A 26,369-nucleotide genomic window follows, 5' to 3' on the forward strand; every position below is an offset into this window, starting at 1 on the left:
TTTTATTTTTTATAATGGTGGTAAACCGTAAATAATTTCGGTCGATACTAATTCCACTGCTCTATCTACTCAGATAAGAATAATTTTCTATCTCATTACCAGAAAAGAGAAACATTTTTGTGTGTGTAGTGGTGCTTGAGGTCTCGTTACTGCCGGTTGAATTTTGTAATATGGGGTCTGTGTATGCAAAGGTAAGTAAATATTTCAGTTTGTAATTGTAAGTAACTTCAAGAACAATGTTTATTTTGCTGTTGTTGAATAATATCTCAAACTTAATTCAGTAGCACCAAATACGTATTGGTGACGGGTTCAACTCATGCATGTTTAGTTTAAGTCAGTTTGTTATCGAAATTTATATAATTTATAAATGGTAACTTGTTTTCACAACTTTAAAGTTATTGATTTAATTAAATGATAAACTGTTAAAAGCTGCAATTAAATTATAATTAACACACGAAGAGTGAGCTCAAAGCTTAAACATTAGTACCTATTTCTGCAGAGTGTAGTAAAAAATAACTTGGAACAAATATTTAATAGTGTTACTAAGTTGTAAACTGGTAATAAATGTTATATAAAGTAGTGAATGTCTATCTGGAATGCTGAAAGATGTTAATTAAATTTGATTATAAAATTAGAAAGTGAGAAAAGTTAACTTGGTTTAACTCCCAGTAAAGCCAAAAATGATGAAAAGTGAAATAAAACTAAGTTCATACAGTGAGCTCAAAGCTAGTTGTGAGATTCTTTAGTTTAGCTCTGTTTTGTTTTGTTATTTGAAGGTATTTTTAAATTGTAACAAAAATATATAATGTTAATACTAATGGTAAAAGTTTAAATCTTAAATAAAATTGAGGAAAACCCAGGATTATGTTAAACCTATACTACATATAAATGGAGAAATGTCTTTAATAAGTCAAAAATAGGGTAATACAATCATAGTTTATGATAAAGAGGGTCTTTGAAAGTCTTGTGTGAGTTTTAGCTTTAGCTTAAATAGCTACCATATTTTTGAAGAGAAGTATGTGTGGCTTAAGCATTAAATAACTTTTTGTTTGCTAGTGTATTTGCTAAAGAAAATTATAATAAGATATATATGATATTTTATATTATTAAATAAAATTGTAATTGGGGAAAACAACTTAAATCTTGGTGGTATCAAACCCTTTGTGATGGTGAGATTAACCTTAAAACTTTATGGAATTTAAATAATGGACTGTTATGCTTTTTAATTAAATCCTTCCAGAAGTTTTTATATTCTGGAAATTTTAGTGATTTGAAGAAATATGATATCCATCTTTCAAACTGAAGGATTTAGAGAAGACCAAAGAACTTAAAGGTTGATCAATCTGGTTTATCCTGTTGATAAACTCTTGTAATAAAAATCTATTGTAGAAATACATTAACAACTATAATTTCTTGTTTTTCTTTCTTAACATTTTTTTTCTATAGAGATTTTACTTTGAATGATGGTTTCATGGTCTTGCATGTTTGAACTTAGAAAGCACTTCAAGAAAGGTTGATTAGTACTATAGTAGGCTTGATTTGTAAGGAGTTTGGCCAAAATCAGATGGTGGATTTACAATTAGTATGAAGATAAAAACAAGTTTGTGATAAATGGGTACTATTTTGATTGGGAAAGTATGACTAGCAAATTTCATCAAGTGGCTGTCTTGGGATTCAATGTATATTATATGGGAAAACATGACTAAAGAGTACCACTAAAGGGCTATAAGATATTTAAAATGTGTTTTTTACTGTAAGCTGTTAAATCAGACACAAGTTCCTTAAATTGTTATTTCTGCCACTTAGACAATCAGCATTAACCAAAAAATAGTCTCTAAAATTTAACAGCTCTAAACTTCATATGATAATCCATCTATTCACACTGCTCTCCCTGTACCTTTCCAACAAGTCATGGACTCCCTGTTGAAAAGAAACCAAAACTGCACATATTACTCCAAATAATGCCTAACTAGTGAAACCATTGTCTCTTTATGCAAGTCCAAAATTCTATTAACTTTACCATGTGCAAATAGAAAACTGTCAAGGTACTAGGAATTGGATTATATTTGCTGAGAGCAAGACTAGTATATTTTCACATTTAAGTGTTAATATAAAGTGTAGTTTGAGTGACTTTATCTTTTCAGAAATGCCAATGAAAATATGTTTTTGGTAAAGTTTTGTTTTATGAGAAACAGTAATGTTCTTAAGAGCTGAGTGACAAATTTGATTAATTAATATAATTATTGACTTGTGAGAATCAATTCTCATGCATTCTTTCCTCATTGTAGAGGGGCAGGAATCAGCATTTGTGACATCGTAGCCTTCTATGGGTTCCTTGTGTTTTGGTGCATTAGGCCAGTGACAATCCAATTCATTCCTTGATGTCATTCATCCATCTTTTGGGCTGTTGTCCATGTCACTAGCATTATTCGGTCTTCCTTGCAGGATGATCAATTAGTGTAACATAAAATAACTGACTAAATAAATTAGTGTTTCTAAGTATTACTGTTCACTTGTGTCAACAACTTAAGTATTGTGACGATAGTTGATTGACAAACTTAATGGTTGGTCAATTATCAAATTCCACTAATCACTCAGTTCTAAGTATCATAGAAAGTTTTCTTAATTAAAAAAACCTTTTTACAGAGTTTGTTAGAAGAAGAACAGATGAAAATTGGTGAAAATAAGATATCTCTTGACAAAATAAAGGTAAGTGGGTGATCTTTTAATTATATGGTAACATTATATGTATAATATATGGTCAACAAATGACCATTTGGTTCTTTAAATCTGCTGCTGCCTGACTACCCTTGAGAAAAAGTGAAAACTTAAACCCACCCACGTAATGTATCAGCCTTCACTGTTGACAGTGTAAGGTCACTCCATAAGTTGATCATACCATTAGAAAAGTAAAACTGTCTTAACTGGAGCCTAGTTTGTTTCTTCCAAATCTTTAACTTGTACCCTTTTGTTCTATTACCTTTAGAATGTATGATAAAGAAATCAGGGTCTTTATTCTATTGATTCCACCAGATAATCTTGCAAACTTAGATATCCTTTTATTCCTCCCTTTTTTTTTTCAATCTACCCTCCATAACATAACACTTCTTACTAGCTTTCCACTCATACCTTTCCAGTAAATCTGTCCTTTCCAAATTAAAGTAACAAAGACTGTACACAGAATTACAAGTGTTTATAAATATTTCATAAAACTACTGATTTTGCTGCCAGCAACATAGCAACAGTGACTTGAGTAACTAATCTACTCCTTTCTTCAGTCATAAATTTCAGTGGTTTCCTATCTACACTAATGCATAATCTAAATTATCTTAAATTTACTCTAGTTATAGATCATTTACTAAATATTTGTCTAACTGACCATTATCTTCAATACTTCTAGAAATACCCAAGAGCTTAATTCTGTTCTCAGACTTTATTAATTATACTTCTACCAATATTATTAATGTAAATAAGGGAAAGACGAATCTCCCAAGTACTGATCACTGAGGGACTTAACTAGCAACAGGAGTTTAGTTTTTTGCTTCTTTTTTTTTTTTCATTCATTCAAGTCCACCACCACCAATGTGATATTAGTTCATTTTTGTCAGCATCTTAACAAAGGTTTTTATCAAAATTGTATTGTACCAAGTGCGTATCCCTTCTATCTACCATATAATATATACTTCCTCACAGAAAAAGAATATACAAATTTCTCTATAGTGAATGCATGCTATGTACCACGTTTGAGTAACAAATAATGAACATTATTTTATATGTTTCTAAAAGAATAGACCCATTTTTGAGATGGATGTTTTCACTTCATAGTGAACAAGTGGATTTTAAAATGTCTCTATTACATAAATGTATTTATTTTGCATATTTCACAGTGCTAAAAATATGACTGTCAATCAAGAATGAATAATTGCAACTGGAACAAAACCTGGGAATAGATTAATGTTAAACTTAAGATGTTCAAATTACCAAATTTTTTATGTGACATCTTGTTAATAGACATTAAAACTGTGAAATTTGATTTGTTATAAAACTGTGTAAATCAAATATTGTAATCAGAAATGGTGCCAGTGAGGTACTGATGATGATGCACTCTTGTAGGCACAAATACTGACAATAATGCTTGTGTTTGTCAAGAATGAACATATTGATTGTTAAGGAATGGTGTACTAAAGGATAAGGAAACCACTTCTTATTTTATTTCTAATACTTCATAAAGATACATATTAATGTACTGTAAGTGAATCGAATATTATCCTTTTGTTGGAAAACTGTAGATCAATTTTTAACCTTTTTGATACAGGCTCTGTGTAATATACACAGGTTTGTCTACACATTAAGTATTTGCATTATGACTTTTGATGTAGCATGTGTTAAATTCACAAAATTTGGTAGAGTTTTATTGAAGATTACAAGTATTTTGTATAAAAAAATGGATTTTTAAATGAAATATTTTTACTGAAGATTTGTTTGTGAAAATAGCCTGTTTCATTACTAGTCTGAGTGCAAAGTGATTTCATGTTTTGATTAAAAAAACTATTCTTCATTCTGAAAATCCCAAATGTTATTTGTGCAATCTCTACAACCTTTTAAATACATTTGTTTTCAGTAATACTTTATATTTTGTTATTTGCTTTACTCTAACCATGTGAGGTCTGTCACTTGACCAACCTTGTAACCATCATAAGAAAATTGGGAAATAAATATAAATTATGTTTTTTTTTCATGCTAAAATAACAACATATAACATGAAAATACAAATGTTTAGTCTAAGTGGCTTAAGTCTCATAACATTATATATTTACACATTATTTTTTATTATATTGACCTTCCAGTTATGCCTAACTAACATTACATAACTTGCACTGATGTGGTGCACGTGCGCTCGTATTCAGTAATATAAAACTGACCTCTACTCTTCCCTGTCCTGCCTGTGTTTTAGTGGACCAATATTTTGTACTGTAAACACACACATTTCAATTATTATACATTATATATAAGTGTATAGATTACTACTATTTAGAAATAAATTATTAAACTTGTTTTTCTTAAAATATAGAACAATACATCAAGAAGTAAAGCAAATGGATATCTCTTCTTGCTATGACCTTTGTACTTGGTTGCTGCTAGACATAGGTTGCTAAGTCTTTTAAAATTTTGGACATGGAGGATATCAATAAAAAAAATTTTAGGTTTTAAATATACAGGTAAATAACTAAAAAAAATTATAAATAACTATACTGATACCATAGAATTTCACTATAATTTATTAAGCTTAGTAATTAAGACATTTTTAGATTTTAAAAAATGTGAAACTTTGAGCAGACTAAAGACACAACCTACCTACTTGATATTGTGGATCAAAAGAACATGGTAGCCTTTTCACAGATTAAAATGGCTGAGAAAACTACTATGGGTACATTCTAAACTGTTGATTGGTTATTCACATGTCATATATTGAAGTAAGTGTATGTAAGAGACCGTTTTAAAATATGGAAAGAGATTAACCTGGCTACTGTGTTTGATTCAATACATAAGCCATATCTCAGCAAAATAAAAAGATATGCTCTCTATTTTGTAGGTCTCATATTAGTTGATTATAACTTAAAAACAAGCTGCAATAAAAATAAATTAAACAAAAAAAAAGCTGCACTAATTGAAAAGATCCCAAGGTACAAACATGGTATTATAAAATTTATCCTAGGTTTTGGAGGTGACTGTGGATGTTCAACCCACATTACAGTGGGGATACACCATATATCAGTCTTAACCTTTATTCACCAGTCTCACATAAGAATTAAAAGAGTAGCAATAAATACAGAAATTAGGAGAGCGAGATGTGGGTGCTCAAGCTCACAACGTCCCACATCTATATTAGCCTGTACTGCCCGCAGACAGTTGTGGGAAGGTGACTGATTTCCAAAGTAAAAAAAAAACATTAATTGACATAAAAAAATAAGAATAAGAAATTAAGGTACTACTGTAAAGAAATAAAAATTAGAGAAATTATACTTAAAATTTCTAATAACTTTTTTAGTATGAATAATGTCATTTAACAATTTGGCACTACTTTATGCAGATGTACACCTTGCTGCATATAACAGCTTGTTTAGAGCAAGATAGTCACAATAAACTTAATAAATGGGTGGTGGTTGGGAGCTATACCAGTTCGTTTAGATAACTGGAAGGGATGCTTCATATTAGTATAATTTGTCTTCTATGCTATCAATTAGTGCCTTTCTGCCATATTAGGGACTGGAATGTTAACTTCTAAAGGTAAGTTTACAACTTACTTATCCCCAAATAATAGTATTGTAGAGTAAGTAAAAGGTTATGAAGAAAATACAGTGAGTGTACAATCATACACAAAAAGTGGTTAACTAGTTACATATGGTGGCGAGCATTTTACCAAGTCATGCAGGCTTGCCCAAGTTTATGACTTTGGTCATGGTTGTAAACTATGTGACTTTTTCTTCTTCAGTATATAATACATAATAAAATGTATTTGTTAAATGTTTTTCTTAAAGTTTTCTATGAGATTTTGTCAGTTAAGAACTGTACCCAACGTTCTGTCCAGCTTCAGACTTCCATTTTAACCCCTGTATACACTTTTGTTTAGTATACTCTTCAAAACAAGAAACGCAAAAGGATATTTTTTTTATTTTAAAGAGAAATATATGTAATAACGTTACAAGCTCAGAGTATGTGATGTTACACGTGTTAAGGCACTGATTGTCAGACCAAAATGACAATAAAAGTTGTGCACTTTGAAAGCGGAGGAAAACATCGGATTTTTCGCCAAAACACATTCGTGTCCAATAAATTTGTTTGAGAGATCCGCATGTTCTGGAAGTGCAACATGTGCAAAATCCCTATAAAAGTGACGGGTTCTCGGTATCCATAGCTCAGTGTTAAGCCACTGACACGCAATACAGTTACGCCAAGACTGACTGAAGCACAACACAACAATGCCATTGGTCGCTTGGAAGCAGGCGAATCTGGATCAGATGTTGCCAGAGCTGTGAATGTCCACCCAAGCACCATCACAAGGCTATGGAATTGTCACCAACAACATGGATCAACTTGTGACCGCCCACGATCTGTCAGACCTTGTGTGACCACGCCCACACAAGATCGCTACATCCGGTTACATCACCTTTAGGATAGGACCACCACTGCGACGTCTACTGCCTCAACTATACCAGGGCTGCGTAGGATTTCCGATCAGACCGTACGCAACCGTCTACGAGATGCAGGAATCCGACCTCGACGTCCAGTCAGAGGCGTCATCCTCACCCAGCAACATCGTCAAGCACGGCTGCAGTGGACTTGGGCACATCGGGTATGGCCTCATCAACAATGGAGGCATGTTTTGTTCAGCGATGAATCACGTTTTATGCTTCGTAGGCAGGATGGAAAGACCTGTGTTTACCATCGCCGAGGTGAACGTTTTGCAGCAAACTGTGTGCAGGAAGTTGACAGATTTGGTGGTGGCAGCATCATGATGTGGGCTGCCATCACCTACAATGCCAGAACAGACCTTTTGCACATTCGAGGGAATCTTATGGCTCAACGATACATCGACGAGATTCTTAGGCCCGTGTGCAACCCATCATGGTGAACGTCAACGACGTTTCTCAACATGACAAAGCCCGTCCTCACACAGCCCGACTCACCACTGTCTTCTTGAGACACCACAACATCAATGTTTTTCCCTGGCCCTCCAGATCACCAGATTTAAACCCCATCAAACATCTTTGGGATGAGTTGGACCGACGTCTGCGACGGCGACAACCTCAACTGCAGACTCTACCTCAGCTTGCAGCAGCTTTGCAGGCTGAGTGGACAGCCATTCCACAGGATGTGATTCATCATCTCATCGCTTCCATGGGCAGGAGATGCCAAGCAGTTATTGATGCTCACGGGGGGCATACTTGTTATTGACGTTGAGTGACGTTAAACTTCAACTAGTGAGCGTGGACTTCGCCTTTGCAGACTTTGGATGTTCAGCAGTGAATGTGCAAAGTTTCACACATGTCATACAGAACTACCCGGAATAAACTTGTTAACAATTTGTCTCAAATTTTGCCTTTTGCATTTCATTTTTTGAAGAGTATACTTTGGATATTTTTTTCAACCTAATATACAAAGATTGTAGGAAAGCAATTTTGGAAATAAAATGGGTAACTTTGCTACCAAACTGATTCAGTTTTTTTTTTTTTCTTGTAGTAGTTACATTTTTGTGTGCTCTAAAATTTTGATATATTTTAGGCTAGGGTTGATAAGGTTCATGTGGATGGTGTGGGAAGAACAAAAGATGACATCCTAGCCAAAGCTGTCAAAGGTCTTTTTCAGGCACACAATTTTGAAGAGGTAAGAAAGTCTGTTGTTATATTTACATTTTGTTCTGTCATGGGTTGGTTGTTTTTTATTATTTCATAAAAGTTATGCAAGATTCAGTTCATGTTACTGTAGTGAATTAGTTTATTTTTCCTACAAACTTTTCAGTTGCTATTTTTTATCGTTTTTTTATAGGCTTCAGAGACTAATGGTATCAATGTTCAACTTGCAGATACAAAACTTGCATAATTTTCTTCCTAATTAATTGATTTACTGAAAAGATGTGAAAACTCTATGAATAACTTTTCTGACTCTGAACTGAAATGTTTGTTATTCAATAACTTCTCGTTCATTCTCACTTCCTTCACTGATTCTTGTATTTATAATATATCCATGCTTCCGCCTACTTTACAAACAGTTTTGATTATTACATTGTAATCATGGTTAATAGTTCTCTTTAGCAAAGATATAAATACAAACACTAAAAATGTAGCTTTATAACAAATATGTATATTCTGTACTTACCAAATAAGCCTGCTATGATAATACATCAGTATAAAACTAACAAATACCCCCAAAATAATACCGTAATTATAAAATGTTTTTCATGAAGTTTTGTGTGGATACTGGGAATCATTAGGCATTTATCATTATGATATCGTGTATGTTAATTTGCTTATTTTAACTTATGGAGGTAATAGTACATATTATTCTAATATGGAACTGTAAGTGATAAGTTACATAGTTGGTCTTGTGGAGTCAGTGGGTGTATGTTGTTATAATATGACCTGAATATAATTGCATATTTCAGCTGAGGGAGCCAGTTGATCATCCAGTTGGAACATGGATCTGATAAGTTATATTGTTGGTTGCATATTGTTGTAATGTGGAACTGAATATGATAAGTTGTATGGCTAATCTCATAGAGCACCAGTGGGTATATATTGTGTGAATTTCTTAATTTGTACATTTGAGCACATTGAGCCATTAGATATACATCATGATAATGGGAAACTGAACATTATAAACATTTTCTGTGCCTCAATAAGGAACATCCACAGTATGCTACCTCTTGCCAGACTCAATATCTTGAATATCATCCCCTTCAAGTCACTTGTGTATCTTACTGACTTTTCTTGCATTATTTATTTAGCAAACTTGAAATGAATTATTACAATATATTTATTAAATTACAATTACAACAACATTAATGCAGATTAACATGGATTTAGTGCTTTAGCCTAGTTGTTGTTATCATATGTTAAGTTATTCACAGACTTGAGGATCAGTGTGTTATCTGTCACATAAAATGTGTATAAATACTTTTTGATGAATATAAGGTGGTAGTTTAAAATTATTGTCAGGTAATGTGTCAAACTGGTTTGTTTCCAAAAGGTTTAGGACTATTAATTTACACTTGTTACTGGAATCAAAATTGCTAGGGGGAAAAATCATTATACAGATCGTACGATTTTCGATGTCACTCTACAGTTTTATTTTTAATGTAATAAACAGCTCACTTAAAATATTTCAAATGCACACACTGAAAACTTTTGTACAAGGTATTTAAACTTTGTTTTCTTGTCTGTGATGCAGCTACATATGAAAATTTAAAACTGTTGGTGAAAAATTATCAAATGTTAATCATACTTTAGAATGTTTCACTTTTCATAGGTTCTTCTTACAGCTCAGGATGTTAAACAACAACTAGAAATCTTAGGAGCTTTCAAGCATATTGGAATCTACATTGATACAAGTAAAGGTATGTTAAGACTTGATTCTTTTATGTTCTTTCAGAAGGCTTATATTGTCATTCCTACAAAATTACACCAGTATTTATAAGTATTCAAAGTTTGATCTAATAATATAAAATAAGCATAGTAATATACTGATGAACAATAAAATACTTTGATCAGAGATGCACGATATTTAACTCGGATTTGTTTCTTCTCTTACATGCTTTGCATGTATTGTTACAACAGATAGATGTGATATGTCTGGCTTGGTGACAATTCTTGTACACTTTTCTTACTAAAGTCCTGTCTGCTGTGCTTTGTGCATTGTCATAATAGAAGTATGTAGTGTATCCATATTTATGACATTGATATGGTGTTCTTGTGGTATTCTCATTAGAGTCCTGTCTGCTGTGCCTTGTAGACAGACATGGCTTGTTGAAGCTTATCGATTTCATAGTGTTTTTGTTAGAGTAATTGTACCTATTTTTATGATGGATGTATTTGTTGAAAGTTATATACAATCTTGTATTTTGTTGTGTTGTGTAACATTTTATGAAACTGTAACAGTAATTACCATTCTTCTCTAATCTTTTCACACACTTTATGTTTTTGTTGCCTATGGCTTTATAGACAGTTGCAATGCTACAAGAAAACCATTACTGCCTACATTTTGCTCCTAGCATAAGGTTTTGAATTCATAATGTGGGATTTATAAGATGAGTTTTCTTTCCACTAAATATCAGTAATAGGACATATTTTTCTTTTTTGCTTGGTAAATTGTCACCCAGCTGACCTTTTAAGATGACCCCCTAGGTCATATTGGGTAGTATCCAAGATGAATTTAATATCTAATATTTTATGATCTTTCTTACTTCATTTGTGTTATTATTCACAGCATATTAATGTTTTTTCATTTGTATTTTTAAGTAAAATTGGAAAGTAGCACTCTATAGAATCCAACATGTTTTGATAGAACATGGAATAAGGTACTTTATTTATATTATAAAAACAGTGGTACAAAAAGAATTGTTTATTGATACTAATTAATGGAAATTTGGGTACTTTGACATATATGCAGTTAATCTGTACCACAGATAAGGATTACACATTAATGAAGTGTCTGTTACCTGGTGAAGTTAGGTTTTAGTTGTGGTGGATATTTCTACTTCCATCCATTAAATAGTTAAGAGATTTTTTTTTCTCTCTCTACATTAGGACCTGAAGCTTCTCCAGATGGAGTTGAAGTAACATTCCACACAGTAGAAGTCCGACGTGTGGTTGGTGGTGTCAACACCCTGGTGGGGAACAATGAAGGCAGTATGGTGAGCTGAGTTAATCTTTACTTTCTATGGAATTCAGTTTTGTTTGTTCTTCATGTAATGTTTTGGTTTTGTGCTGTAGTGTATATAGGTTCAACTTGCATCTGGGGAACTATAAAAGCATTGTGGAGAGTTTAGTTAATTTTATAACATTAAGCCAGAGATGTTTCTTTTTGCAGTATTTTGATTCATGTTTTGGTTTGACTGGTTTTAACACCTTTGTCGTAAACAATGACTGCAGTATGATGAGTTAATTTAATATTATAAAATTGGGTATATTTCCATTTAATGCTTTAGTTTTGTGCCATTGTTTCTATATAGATTGAAATGAGAAGAATCTTAGATTATATTTATCTGTGTAATATTAAATTCAAATAAATGTAATTTACCAGGTAATTGGGTTAAAGTTGCCAAATCTGGGAGGCCGGGGAGAAAACATTCAAACAGAATATCAGTATGGTACGAAGCGTTCCTATGGCTTCAATGCAACCGTGACAAAACCTTATATTTTTCGAGGGAATCCAAGGTGAGTCTATCATTTATATTTTGTTTATAGAAGTGTTGGATAAGTTGCATCAAGTGGTTGAGAACCAGACATTTCTAAAAGTCTAGTGATCAGATTTAGAACCAGCACTCTAAAAAAACTTAGTGCTGTTCTATTTCCAATTAACCAAAAGTTCTTTACATTCATATAATCAAAATGTTTTTTTTTATGAATTGATATAATGAAATAATACTTTTATTTTTACTGTCTGCTCCACTTCCCATCCACATGCCTTCGTTGTATGTGAATCTAAGTATTGGGCTTTATTTTTAATGTTAGTACTGTGAAAACCTAGTGAAAACCAACTTACAACTGTTGACCCTAAATTCATTTATTGTTGTCTTAGAAACTGTAACAAATCATTAAAATGAAGAAATGTATTTTGTTTTCTTAGTATAAATTTCTGGTAGTTTGAGTTGTTAAAGACTACCTTTCTAACATGTGCTAGTGGATTTATCCTGTAGCTGAATTGGTAGAGCACTCGCATGGTGTGCAAGAGGTGCCAGGTTTGATTTTGAATCAAGAAATTATAAATATTAGACTACTAAAGAAAAATTGGCATCCAACTTGTAGGCATCTCATGAACCTTAGACAAGTCCATGAGACTGGTCTTGTTTGTGTGATGAGTGTAATAGTTTGTTCTCAGGAGTGTAGATTTTTTACACCGAAGGGGGGGTGGGGAGATGATTTTTGCAACCACTTATGTGGACTGTTCAATTTGCAAATTGGTAATTTTTGATTATGTGAACCTGAATGCTCTAAACATGCAGTCAGAGTAATCTTGTTGCCATGATACTTAGATGTAAACTTAGGCCTACTGACTGATACTTACGATGTTATGAACTATAACTTAGATTTGAAAAGCTTAGAAGCATACCTATTTTAAAGATGTACATTTTGGCTACTGAAAAAGCCTACATCTAGGCCTAATTATGTAATTCGATTGGTAAGAACACGAGAATCACAAGAACAAACAATTTGTAGGCCTGTGATGCAATAAAACAATTCAACAGACCAAACAATAGGGGGGATGATTGTATGCACCATACCCCTCACCTAAAATGAAGAGGGGGATGTATACCCTCCATCCCCTTCCCCCTTCCCCCAGGAGCTACACCCCTGTTTGTTCTTATTAAAAATTATGTAATAGCAAGTGATATTGGATTAATCTGGTGGCTCTGTTTTTAAGGTACTTGTCTGTGAAAGGTCTTTCATTTGATCCTGAGCCCAGGAGATACATAAATTGGATTATCACATACAAACCCATCCACAATAGCTTTCCCTATCTGCACAAGTCACTAAGCACGTTCAAAATTTAAGTAAACAACTTTTTTTCAATATATGTCAAGTAAATTAACATTATAATGTATGTTATAATTTGAAGTTTTATTATATTTAAGTTTTAAATTCTTTTTTCAAAATAAACCTTTAAAAATACTTTTTGATCATTCTAACAATGGATTAATTTAAGTTCCAGTTATATTGATTGTCACAAAATAATCAACTCATCAAAATTAGTGTTTTTTTATTATTTCAACTCTCCTTTAATCAAAATATCACTGTTACATTTTCTGTTGTTAAGAATAAACATCTGTAATTAGTTGTCTGTGCTCTGCTCAGTTTTAGTCATATGAATATACTCTTTTTCTTTTTAACTTCAAATTTTATTAAATTTGGTGACACTTAACAGAAAGTGGTTCTTGCTGTACCAGGGTCTTGAGTTTGATTCCCATTACAACCAAGCTTGTTCATCATATTTTTTTTTTTGTGGTAAAGCTACTCAGTATATATGTCACTAATTTTGAACTGTTTACTAAAGGAAGGGCAACAAGGTGATGGCAGAAATTAACAGATTTTGACTTCTTTTTGCTTGTATATAACACGTTTTAAGAAACCCTGTACTAATTCATTGAATATAAGTAACCTTAATGAAAATTACTTCACAAATGGTTATAGTTGATTTAAATTTTGCTACAGATGTGTTATAGTTAATGCAATTTCTCTTAGACTTGGGTGCAAAGTTTGAGTTGTAGCATTTAAATCAACCTTTTGTAATTGTTGTGCATTCATTATTTTTGTAATTGTTAGGATTACTGGTGCAATATTTCAGCATGCTGCAGATTTCCCATGGAGCGGGTTTCGGCAGATAGATCGAGGAACATTGTTAGAAGTAGCAGTAAGTTTGTTTTTAACCACTGTTTTCTTAGTAAGTTAAGTAACTAGAAGGCACTGTTTACATTAGACATGGTATTTTGTCTTTTTATTTTTATTTTCAAAAATCACTTCTAACTGCCACAAACAAATTTCCTGTTTTTCAAGAATGGTGATTATTTTTATAAAGTAAAATGAGTAAAGTTTTAAATTAATATTTAATATCTGTATTTCATTCTAGTACATACAGAATATCATAGAAACATCTTCTTTGAAGAGATATTGATCGTAGTATCATTGTAGGTTCATTTATCATGGAACTTTGTCCAAATTGTTTTCACTGAACTTTAGTTGTTGAAAATTTGAATTTCATGACCTCACTATGCTTCTTACAATTAATACCTTTAGGTTCATTGTTTGAAGGTTTGTTAAAATAGGTAAAATCCAGGATAGAGTTACTTTAGGTGATGGAATTACAGTATCTGTTGTGACAACACCTGATGTCTCCTTGAAGTGAGTCGTGATTTACAGTGATAAGTAATAAGTGATAAGTGTATTTGAAATGGAAAAGATATGATTAATAAAAAGACAGTGAAATTATTAGAAGTATGTTTTGTAATCAGTCTGCTTGCTGTATGAATGTCACAAAAAATCTGGTCACGTCATCTCTTGTCACTGTATTGTTTACACTACCCATTCATCTACAAATAAGACTTATGGACAGTTTATTTCACAGTTGTGTAAATGGATATTTTTAGTAATCTGGAAAATGTGTAATTTTTCTCTCTAATCCCACAAATCATGATAAAGCAAAAATAACTTTCAATGATTCATTATTGTTTTGTTTTCAAATTGTATTATGTTATAAAAAAATACAGGTGAATAAAATCATTTTATATATTTTACCCCTCTCTTAGCTAATTTTTCAATCTCAAAATGCTTTACTTTGGTAAATGTTTGATATGGTTAGCTGTACATTTATATTGCTAAAGTAACTATTTTTTGTGTTTTTCTTCAACTTCTAAGCCAATATGCAAACAGTAGTATATTAATATGAAATAAACTTGGCATTGGTGATTTTCCAAAGTAAAGTCAAAAGAGATAATATTGTTACATCATAAATGTCTAAATGTACAGTATGGTGCAAGTAATATCAATATATTAACTCTCTGATAAAATTATATGCCTAAAAAATTAAAATTATTCAATCTTTACTATAAAAGCTGTAACTCGTGTATTTTATACATATAACCTTTGTGAATACATTATTAATATTGGTGTCCAGTGGGGATTTTATTTTTTACAGTTGTGTTTTTTGAAAGAAAGTTTGAAGTAGGTTTACAGATTAACAAGCTGCACATTTTATTCAAGTTATATATTTAGAAGTAACGTAACGAGGCTTACTATGTAGTAAGATGAATCATAACCAGATTAGTTCTTTATTTGTCATTGTTGTGGAACCACACCTCAAGCATGAGTCTAATACACTACCTATTGTCCCTCTCCTACCTACAGTTTTAACTTTTCTCAGTAATGTTCCTGTATAGTTATTAAAGTATAAACACTGCACTGTCATTTATGAACGATTCTTTTTTATACTTTTTGTTTAATGACTTCTGTATATGTGGTTGTCTTTTCACTGAAAGTTGAGTTATTTTCCATTCCTTCTTTGTTGGGCCCAGCATGGCCAGGTGATTATGACACTTGACTTGTAATGTGAGGGTCGCAGGTTCAAATCCCCGTCACACCAAGTGTGCTCACCCTTTCAGCCATGGGGGTATTATAATGTGATGATCAATCCCACTATTTATTGGTAAAAGAGAAGCCAAAGAGTTGGCAGTAGGTGGTGATGACTAGCTGCCTTCCCTTTTGTCTTATACTGCTAAATTAGGGACATCTGGCACAGATAGCTTTGTGTGAAAATCAAAACAAACCAAACCTTTTTTGTTGATATAGAATAGTTCTGTGTTTGTTCTTTTGTATCTCTTAATTTAGGGAAATTATATATGATTGAAGTATATTTTTGAGCAAAGTCTGTTTATGATCTGTAGTTTAGGCACTTCCCACTAATGTTACACATAGCTAACATTGTCATGTCTTTCAATTTTAAAACATTTCAGGCAACTTGTAAAAGAATATCAACAGTTAATGATAAATGGGTCCAGGGTATTGGTTAAAAGAAATTTTCAAGAGACTGTGAGGAAGTTGAAATAAGTTTAGGACACACTGTAGCTTAGAATGTGAGATTCATTATGGTAGGAAAATGGCAAGGATATTGCTTGTAAGTTTAAATCTAAAGGTAAAAGGACATGATTTTATGTTAATGGTATGCCATTACAAATGTTTTCAATGTAACCATTATTTCCAGTTTGAATCGGCACCTCAAGTTCACCATAGTTTCAGGTGGGAAGGGATCTGGAGGGAACTGAAGTGTGCCTTACCATCCACAGCCTTTGCTGTTAGAGAAGAGACTGGTCATTCTCTAAAGTCTAGCATAAAGGTACTTTCCTAACTTTGCACCTAACAGTCTTTGTAGAGTTCTCAAGTTACAATTAAAATATTAAATAATTCTGACAACTTGTGTGTGAGCAGCATGATATATGAAATAGGGTGACTAATGTTAAAATTAATATTTTTAAAAAGTTCTTTTTTCTGAAGTCTACACAATCATTTCCTTCAATGTTTTGTGACAGTTTGGGTTTAAAGTTTTCATTATTTTGCAGCAAAAGTGCATCTACCTTTAAAGGTTTTACATATTTGTATTGTTATTTAGAAAAGTTTTATGCAATTGAAGACGAGTGATACTTTTTGTTGTTTCACTCAAACCAGGTGACTGGTCACACTACGGCACCTCAGATGTGAACTTTAATACAGCACATCCTATTGTATCATATCAGTTGTAAACATAGTCATTTTCTCACCCCCTACTCTAGTACCACAACTGTGAACAGTGATTGAGTATGCCTGCCGTCTACCACCTCATGTATAGTAGTTTTATGAGTAGAATGTCTTTTGTAGTGAAAATGCAACAAAAGCAACATAATACAAGCATCTGTATAATTACTCCTACCTTATTTAATTTCGTAATCTTTGATTTTTGTCTCTTGAGCTTGTAGATGTTTTTAGTAAATCTAATATTATGAGCATTTTTTTACTTATTAATTGTATAATAAGGTCTAAAAATGTCTTATATTATTATGTTTTTTATCTAAATGGTTTTACTTGTTTTTTGTGTATTATAAGATAGAAGTGAGTAATAAAATAAAACATTTTTCATACATGCATGTAATTTTTTTTTTGTTTTTTACTGTCTTATGCTTTGTGGCAATAATATTGCATATTTTCATTCCTTATTAATCAGCTTATACAGTTTTTTATATTTGTATTTTGTACAACTTTATTTACTTAGCTCATAAAGTATTTTGTCCAGCTTTGTTACTTATACTATTCAGCTCATGACATAACCTGTACAACTTTATTATTTCTACCTAGCATATACTCACCCGTGATACAAGAGATAACCCAGTTCTTCCAAGTGCTGGTACTTTCCTCAGGCTCAACCAGGTAATTTAACCATCATATAACTGATTTTAGTTGTTGTGGTAACCAGTCAATTTAATGTAGTACATAAAAAACCATAGGTCACTACAAGATGGTATTTTATCAAAATATAATAGTGTTTGTGGTTGAGTAAAATGAGATATCATTCATTTAGATATCAAGTGTTTGGGCAATTAGTAAACAAAAGCTTACAATCCTCTGTTTGAGGGACTTTGCCAAATATTCAATATTTTGTTTATCTTTCATGCAGTTTAAGCACTTTTGAATCTACATTTTGAAAGTAAGAAATTTGCTTTGAGCCATAAAAAAAATTATTTTTAATGCAATATTAAATAAACTAAGACTGTGTGATGGAAATAACAATGACAAATGTTTGACATGTGCAAGTACAGTAATAAACATTTAATTCTTGAATATTTTGGAACATACATATTCCATCTTTAGAAGGCTATATTGAGCAAGGTAAAGTATTAGGTACACAAATTTCTAAATTTCCAACATTTTGTAAAGAGTAATTAATATGTAGTGTGTGTATTTTCATATAGCATAGCCACATCGGGCTATCTACTGAGTCCACAGAGGGGAATCGAACCCCTGATTTTAGACTTGTAAATCCATAGACTTGCTGCTGTACTAGTGGGGGACAATATGTAGTGTGAAACATTAAATTCAATTAAACCTCTCACCACAGACATCTTCTGCACATGTCATGAGGGTGTATTGAAATAATTCAAATTTTAATAAAACTATTCTTTTCATGGTATAAATAAATATAGCAAAAAAATTAGATAATAATCCATATTTCAATAGTATACAAGTTTTATTTCTTACTTTTATGATGCAGTATTTTAAAAAAAATTAGAATTTCTCCAAGGATTAGAATTACAAAATTTGCTCTCCAGGCATGCACTCTTCTCCAATTTACCTAAAGCAATGCATAATTTGTATAGTGTACAATCTCATTTGGTTACAGAGCTACGAAATAGACAACCAGATCTCTCTTGCCATGCTCACCTGTCACACCGTCTCTTTCAGGAATTACCAGTAGTTCCCTCTGTCATTCAATACTGTAGTATTTATAACCAACAGAAAGCCTAAGTTTCAATCTATCAAATGATGTATTATATTATATCATATTGTTTTGTGTAAAGAGACCTGTCAATTTCACTTTCAGTTCAAGCTTTGTTCCCACAGGAAACACGTCAACTGTCTCAGATGAAGTTTTAAAAGCTCTTGTCGCAGAGTTAGAAAACAATAAATAATCTGATAGTTATGGAGCATTGTCTACTTTTTGACATTATAATTGTGTTTTTTGATTCATAAGTACATGATTGTTATTTGACTTTATTATCATTTTATTCTAAATTTTGTTTACTCTTTACAAAATGTTGGAAATTTAGACATTTTTGGACCTAATATTTTACCTTGTTCATATAGCTTCCTGAAGCTCCAAATATACATTCTGAAACAGTCAAGGATTAAATTTTTATCTTGTACACAGGTTAAATGTTTGTTGTTGCTGTTGTTATAGTGTTCCTCATTAAACTTTGATTCTTGTCAAATAAAGAATGTATGATGATTAGTATCTTAAGTTGTAGCAGGAAACTTTTGTTTGTAGTAAGTAAATTTGAGAGAAGGTTGTTTTGTGGAACTGACTGTAAAAAAAAAACTTTCAAGAGATTGGATAAAGCCATAAAACTGATTCATTTTTTAATCCATTTGTATCTAAGGGTTTACACCATCTGTTTTTGTACACATGCAGGTTGGGTTGTAAGCAATTACTTTGAAAAAGTGTTGTCATTAATTAACATTTCTGTAATTTTCCACTTCAGTTTTATTGCATATGTTAAATTAAATGTAAAATAAATGGGTTCTAACAGATGTTTAGTGGTTAAACATTAACAGTTTAAGTAATTAATCAGTTACCTTTAATAAGTGGTCACATTAATTTAAATTTATGTATAAGGTTTATTTCATCTTTGATTTTCAATATTCTAATAATCACTTGATCAAAATTACAATTAAATCAATCATCTCAAACATAATCAGCTTAATTGAAATTATTCCAACTTTTGATTAAATTGACATTAGGATTGAATTGTTACCAAAATAATCAAATTTAATGTCCTGGATTTTTATTCTTTTCAATTAATCACATTTTTTTTGTTGCAGTCATCACAAACTGATAAATTTAATTGGAATAAATGTTTCTGATTATTCCAGCAGCTAATTGATAGTTACAAAAATAATCAACTAAATGAAATTAGGGATTATAATAATTACTGATTCCATTTATTTCAACTGTCAAACTAACAGAATATTTGTTATTACCTTTGTTTGTATTGGATAGTGGGCTATCTGTGCTCTGCCAAATTTATTTATTTATTTGTTTTAACTTTCAGTTTAGATCTGGTGATTTTGGGGTGAGCTTATGGTTCAAGGATTTTGTTTGATTCCAGTTACCTCCAAACTTGGTCACCTTTTTTTTTTTTTTATGGCAAAACTGTTAAGGCTGTCTGCTATTGTTGATAATGTTAAACTAATGACTGGTGTGAAAAGAAACAAGTTGGTAGCACTTACTGTTTTTTTTCTTGCTTGTTCATGTACCATAGTTTGAGGAACACTTTACTAACTAAATATATCTGTTTAATAGTGTTTTTGATTATTTAGCAAATACCATTAATCACTCTATCTAATAATGATGATTATTTAACTCTTCATCTTTCAGGTTTGTTTTTCTATCTAGTTTAAAACTGTGGTCTCCATCCTATGTCTCTAGCCCTCTGGTAGGATGCTATGTCACTGAAAAGAGGATGCAGGAGATATAAATAAACCTGACCTAGGGCAACTAAAATTTTAAGGTGGTTAATAACAGTTGTGAGAACATATATATTACTGGTCCAGGTATTCTCTCATGTTTGTAATTATGGAAGGAAAAGGATAAGTAATAATAACAACCAAAAGATAGTGGCAAGCCATTTTTGTAATGAAATTGGAGGATGGTATTTCAAGATATAAATGATTTAGGAAGTTATCCACACTAGAGATAGGTAAAAAGTTTGTAGAGTAAAATATCCAAATGGAACATCATGACCAGCTTTGGTAATAATTTGGGTGTTATTTCAGCTTTACATCAGTTGCTGCTTCCAAGGTCCCTGTTTTTGTGTTGATGATCAAGATTTTGCTTTACAGTATCAAGTAAAACACACACTAGGGAAATGTATACATTATCAGTATGCTTTTGATGTATCTGATCTCTAATGGCCAGTAAATATATTATGTATTGGTGACTGATATAACGTTTTGTTTTTAAGGAACTTGCTGGTCTAGGTGGTGATATAGGCTTCTTCAAACAAGAATTTGAGTTCCAATTCAACCAAAACCTTGGCTATGACATGGTCAGTGTTGCATTTATAATGTAGTTTCAATTCAACCAGAACCTTGGTTATGACATGGTTAATGTAGTATTTATAATATAGCTTAAGTTCAACCAAGGCTTTGGTTATGATACAGTAAGTACTGCATTTATAATGTAGTTTTAGTTCAACCAAAATAGTATTATGTGGAAAAAGATGTAACAAAAACGGGTTTGTATTGAGAAAGCTTACAATGTCTTGCAAAAGTATTCACCCCCTTACCAATAATATTACATTTTGATGAAATACAAGTAATGTTACCAATTTTTTAATGAACCTGTTTATATTGAAAACTCTAATAATCAAACTAGACACTGTTATGTGTGAAGGAGGTTGAATGTCAACAAAACTTGCAAAGAAAATATATAAATTGAAATTGATGACTACATAAAAGTATTCAGTCCCCTTAGTTAGTTCTTGGTGGAATTACCTTTGGCAGCAATTATTGCTGTATTTTTGGATAGGTCTCTACTAGTTTTGCATAATTACCTGGTGTATTTTTTGCTCATTCTTCCTGGCAAAATCACTCCAATTCTTACAAGTTTGTTGATTTTCTACCAAGTCTCACCCTAATTTCCACTGAAATAAACTTAAGGCATTATATCTCAGAATGGCTAGTATGGATATTAACACTTTTATTGATAAGGAGAGAACAACATTTCAACCTTCTAGGTCATTTTCAGGTTAAGAAAGAGTTTGAAAGTGACCGTGTTAATACTCATACCAGCTGTTCTGAGATACATTTTTATTTCAGGTGGGGTTCATATCATCAAGAAATTAAGACTTTGACTGGGCCACTCCAACATATTCATTTTCTTCTGGAACCACTCCAATGTAGCTTTGACCTAACGCTTCTGGTAATTTTTCTGCTGAAATGTGAATTTTTTTACCCAGTTTTAGATTCTTGGCTGCCACAAGGATGGTTTTTCTCTACAGTTTTCCTGTACTTTGCACCATCTATTTTCCTTTCAGTTTTGACAAGCTTCCCATAACACAATGCTGCCACCACCATGCTGACAGTTGGGATGGTGTTGAGTGGGTGGTGTGCTGTGTTGGACTTGTTCCAGGTGTAACACTTTGAATTTAGATCAAAAAGCCCAATTTTTGTCTTGTTTGACCACACCCCCTTCTGTCACATGTCTGTAGTGTTATTTACATGCTTTGTAGTAGACTCCATACAAGATTTAAGATCCTTTTTAAGCAATGGCTTCTTTCTTTGCACTTGCCCATACCAGCCAGCTTTGTGTAGGGACTGGGATATTGTGAATGTATGAACACTGACTCCTACTTCAGATGTGTGACTTTGTAAAACTTTTAAAGTCACTGTTGGTTTCATGATAGTATCCCTAACCATTTTTTTCTTGTCCAGATGTTTAGTTTATGTGGCCTGACCTAGCTAGTGACTGGGTGGTATGAAGCACATTCCACTTCTTAATGAAGGACTTCACTATACTGAAAGGTATAATCAGACTGAAATTTTCTTGTAACTTTCTCTACCACTTTATCCCTGACATATTTGAAAAGCACCATGGTTGTTGTATCACCATGTGAATTAATGGCTTGAACAGATGCATTTATGCTGAAGTCAGGTTAAATCACAGATAGACCATTACATTAATTTGGTAACCTTTCAAACTAATTTTTTGCACCTGAACTGATTCAGGGTTTCTATAGCAAAAGGTTTGAATATTTATACAATTGAAAATATTCAAACTATTAAAAAAAATCTATCTTACATAACATAAACGTTTTATTTTAGCTTTCTCAGTTTGGAACAGATTGTGTAGATTCTAAATATCAAGTTCAGACGGCAATAAAATGTAGAGGGGTTGAATATTTTTGTATTCCCATTAGTAAAAGAATGGGTTTGTGTTGGGAAGGTTTATTATTACCATTTGCAAGATAATTTTTCTTGTTGTAAATAGGTACTTTGAGAAAATTGGCTAATGATGGGAATTTTTTCCCCTACATTTTCAACTAAAAGTAATAACGTTTTTTTTCTAAATTCCTAACAAATGCTGCATAAGCCTAGGTTCCTTTTATACTGAAGACATTTATCATTATATTCAAAACAGGTAATCACAAATTTCATTTTATCCATAGTGCTTAATGTCACCATGGGAAGATGCAAATAAAGGGGGTTTCTTAACTGAAAATCAATTGCCAATATTATCAGTAAAGTGATCTACAGCTGACTTTTGCAGAAATAACTATTTTTATGGTACCAATAAAAGGTCAATGTGTGTTTCTGTAAAAGGATGTTATGTATATTTGTCAAATAACCAGCCACATGTAAACTGATTACATACTTGAAAGGAAAAATAGAGACAAAAGCATGTGTGAAAAGAAAAAATATCCATAATTGAAACAACAGTTAAGAGTAACAGTTTAAAGAACTTCTCAATTTTCATAACACTAATCATATTTTGAACACAATGGATAGAGTGAAAAGAATATTCAACTTGTCCAAATTATATCCATAATGAATGGTAAAGACACTATTTCAAAGTCAGTGTTGTGATGAGAAAAAATAATTACATATTAATTGCTTGAATGCATATGGTTTATAGATTCTTCAAGGATCATTAATGGGTGGATTTATGAAACGAATGAGTTTAGATAAATCTTTCAACATTGCCGACCGCTTATTCCTCGGAGGTCCACTTTCTTTACGAGGCTTCACGATGCGAGGTGTTGGGCCTTGTGATGAAGGTATGCTTCTGTTCTTTAATAGCCACTTTGCACAATAGAAAAAGAAGTGAAAAAGTAATAATTTTAGGGTGATTATGTGCAAACTTATTCATCTTAAGTATTTCATATTTATTAATCAAATACACAAAACTAAGTTGTTTCATTCAGGCGAGCTTCAGTAACGAAATTCTTTTATTTTCACAAAAACCTTGTGGAAAGACATTACCTTTATTAAGCTCCTCTCTTGAGCAATATATTCAACATTATAATTTATGGAATGCTTGTATTATGTAAGATTCACTTGTGTCTTGTGTACTTTTTATTATCTTGTCCAAACCCTTCTCGCAAATTTTGTTGTGCTATCAAATCATGAAACAAACGTATCTTACTCATATTTAAATTGCATTTTTTCAATTTTCAGTAAAAAAAATATTTAAGTTAAGTCTGGGGGGACATGCAAAAATAATTTGTAGAAAAGGCCTTTGGTCAGTAGTTGAAAACCAGGGACAATTTTATCTTAATCTCTGAAGGTAACCAGCATGTCCATTTTTGTTGTATCAAATATGATTCAGGTTGATATTAGAAAAATCTGTAGAAAAAGATTCACTTATTTTTTAATGGGAAATTTTGTCAGATTTTCATTTGAAGCCAGGGTTTAAAAACATTCAGATTTCTTGTACAATCTTCCTAAACCCTTTTTAAGTGTTTATTTTCTGCAGAGTGTGTCTTTAATAACCAATGAAGTGAAATCTGAGGTTGACAGCATACTTGACTATAGTATTTGTTCTTCTCACAAAGTCTTGAGTTCAAATCCAACCCTACCTTAAACCATTTTGTTTTGCTTAATGTCAGTTAGAGGTAACTTAAAAACAAGCCATAACTGTAAGTATTGGGTTCTTTATTATGCACAGTAAAAAAGTTTGGGTTTTACATTAAAATTCTTTACAACTAAGGTTCTATATTTATCACCACCTCTAAATTAATTCTTTTCTTTAATGGGTATATAAACCCAGTTAGAGTTGTTACAGTATTGATACTTCTGTGTACACATCTAGTAATATGTTACAAACAACATGAAGGTAATATGAGATATCACAATGTCTTGTAGTGAATAATATGGTTCACACTTCTCTTCAGATAATGCATTGGGTGCAGAAAGCTACTGGGCAACTGGACTTCATCTTTACACTCCACTTCCATTCAAACCAGCTAAGGGAGGAATTGGAGAGCTATTCAAGACCCATTTCTTTCTAAATGTTGGAAACATAGGAAACTTTCAGTTTTGTAGGTACCTAAATATTACTCATATTCTTTCCAATTCCCATCCATTCTGTATTGAAAAACGAATTTAAGGGCCTGCATAGTAGTATGTTTGTGATCTATCTACACATTTGTAAAAATGGCACCCTGTAAGCTAGATTTCTTCATAAGCCTCAGTATTTTGTTTAGATTAATATTGTTCTTTTTGTTACCAACAACAAACGATAAATAATATTAGTGAGTTTGTTCTTGCTGCTTTACAGCCAATGATTATCACCAGAATTTGATTATGCTGTTGACCAATCTGCGAGTAGCTTGTGGAGCTGGTATTGTATTATCAGTAGGTCATGTTGCTCGATTTGAACTCAACTACTGTGTGCCTGTTAAATATCAACCTGGAGATAAGTAAGTTTGAGAATATTTTTACCTGAACATGCTTATGAGACAGTTCACTCTAAAAGATGTTCTTTCAATGCTTAGGAGTTAAAGGAAAAACATGTTAATTATTGTTAAAAACAATCCTTTTAACAGTATGTAACTGTGCTTTGGTTTATTTTTTTTCTAGATTAAATCCTGGACTACAGTTTGGAGTGGGTGTAACATTTTTGTAGATAGAATATTTTCTCATCTGTAAGTAAACAGTTTTCATTTAATTATAAATTAGGGATTTCTACCTCTTAGGAGATGTGTCTTTCCGAGTTGGATAGAAAGCTAGGACTGTGAAAATATTTGAGTTATATGTACAAGTTTATAATCCTTAAAGAAACTTTTCACGTATTAATTAGAAGTATATAAGTTATGGTCTGACCTAGTTATCTACTTCTTACAAACATGTTAATTTTTCGTTTCTGACAGAGTGGTCATGGTGCTCAGAGCCCTATCGCTGTGGTTGATGATGCTGTGGACCTGTAAAGAAAGCCTAGTGTGATATAAAATAGTTTTAGTGCATACATTAAAATCTTTGAAGTGTAGTTAAAATGAGGAATAACCAAACTAAAATGTGTTAAGATTTACTGCATCATTTGTAGCTTATAAACACATGAAATACAAACAATAAAAATAGAAGTTTTCCTAACTGCTCTAGTTTATATAGGATAACCAGAAAACTGGATTTGAGTGATAGCTTCCCACCAATTCTAAGAGGAACAAATGGCTAGAACCACACATTAATAACTACTGTACATAAAGTAATAGGGACTGGCTACCTCATCTATCCTTTCTTATGCTGTCAACACTGGTTTTTTTACTGCAGCTTCAAGTTTGACATTGGTACTAGCATATCCTGTACCACCCTACAAATATGAAGTAAAACAGGTTTATAAATTTCAACTAGAAATAT

General features: G+C 32.0%; 2 protein-coding genes across 7 annotated transcripts in view; one reads left to right on the forward strand and one right to left on the reverse strand.

The window, feature by feature from the left end:
• Positions 1-26,105, forward strand: LOC143239374 (sorting and assembly machinery component 50 homolog A). Of its 6 annotated transcripts, XM_076480376.1 has the most exons (15): positions 1-191; positions 2,647-2,709; positions 8,284-8,385; positions 10,027-10,114; positions 11,304-11,410; positions 11,800-11,933; positions 14,040-14,127; positions 16,471-16,602; positions 17,595-17,666; positions 20,978-21,061; positions 23,650-23,791; positions 24,908-25,054; positions 25,294-25,435; positions 25,596-25,660; positions 25,886-26,105. In XM_076480376.1, the coding sequence occupies exons 1-14, from the start codon at positions 171-173 to the stop codon at positions 25,639-25,641; spliced, it is 1,368 nt and encodes a 455-aa protein (XP_076336491.1). In that variant the 5' UTR covers positions 1-170; the 3' UTR covers positions 25,642-25,660; positions 25,886-26,105. The 6 variants fall into 6 exon arrangements, 5 of the variants coding, with proteins under 5 accessions (XP_076336491.1, XP_076336490.1, XP_076336493.1 ...); XR_013021152.1 differs by lacking the exon at positions 25,294-25,435 and having other exon boundaries at positions 25,886-26,046; XM_076480375.1 differs by lacking the exon at positions 25,596-25,660.
• LOC143239376 (nitric oxide synthase-interacting protein) overlaps positions 24,651-26,369 on the reverse strand; it is an 18,459-nt gene continuing 16,740 nt past the window's right edge. Inside the window, 2 exon segments of the mRNA XM_076480380.1 lie at positions 24,651-25,936; positions 26,236-26,322. Coding sequence (XP_076336495.1) covers positions 26,251-26,322 — 72 coding nt within the window. The 3' untranslated portion in view covers positions 24,651-25,936; positions 26,236-26,250.

This window comes from Tachypleus tridentatus, chromosome 13 (assembly GCF_004210375.1).
Source record: "Tachypleus tridentatus isolate NWPU-2018 chromosome 13, ASM421037v1, whole genome shotgun sequence".
NCBI classification, from domain to species: domain Eukaryota; kingdom Metazoa; phylum Arthropoda; class Merostomata; order Xiphosura; family Limulidae; genus Tachypleus; species Tachypleus tridentatus.

What these genes read in the sequence shown, in the direction of transcription:
- LOC143239374 (XM_076480375.1), top strand. Translation starts at nt 171, where the DNA reads ATGGGGTCTGTGTATGCAAAG. An exon ending in GGAACAATGAAGGCAGTATG is followed by an intron (nt 11,411 to 11,799) that starts GTGAGCTGAGTT and finishes GTAATTTACCAG; the next exon opens with GTAATTGGGTTAAAGTTGCC. An exon ending in ATTTTTCGAGGGAATCCAAG is followed by an intron (nt 11,934 to 14,039) that starts GTGAGTCTATCA and finishes TGTAATTGTTAG; the next exon opens with GATTACTGGTGCAATATTTC.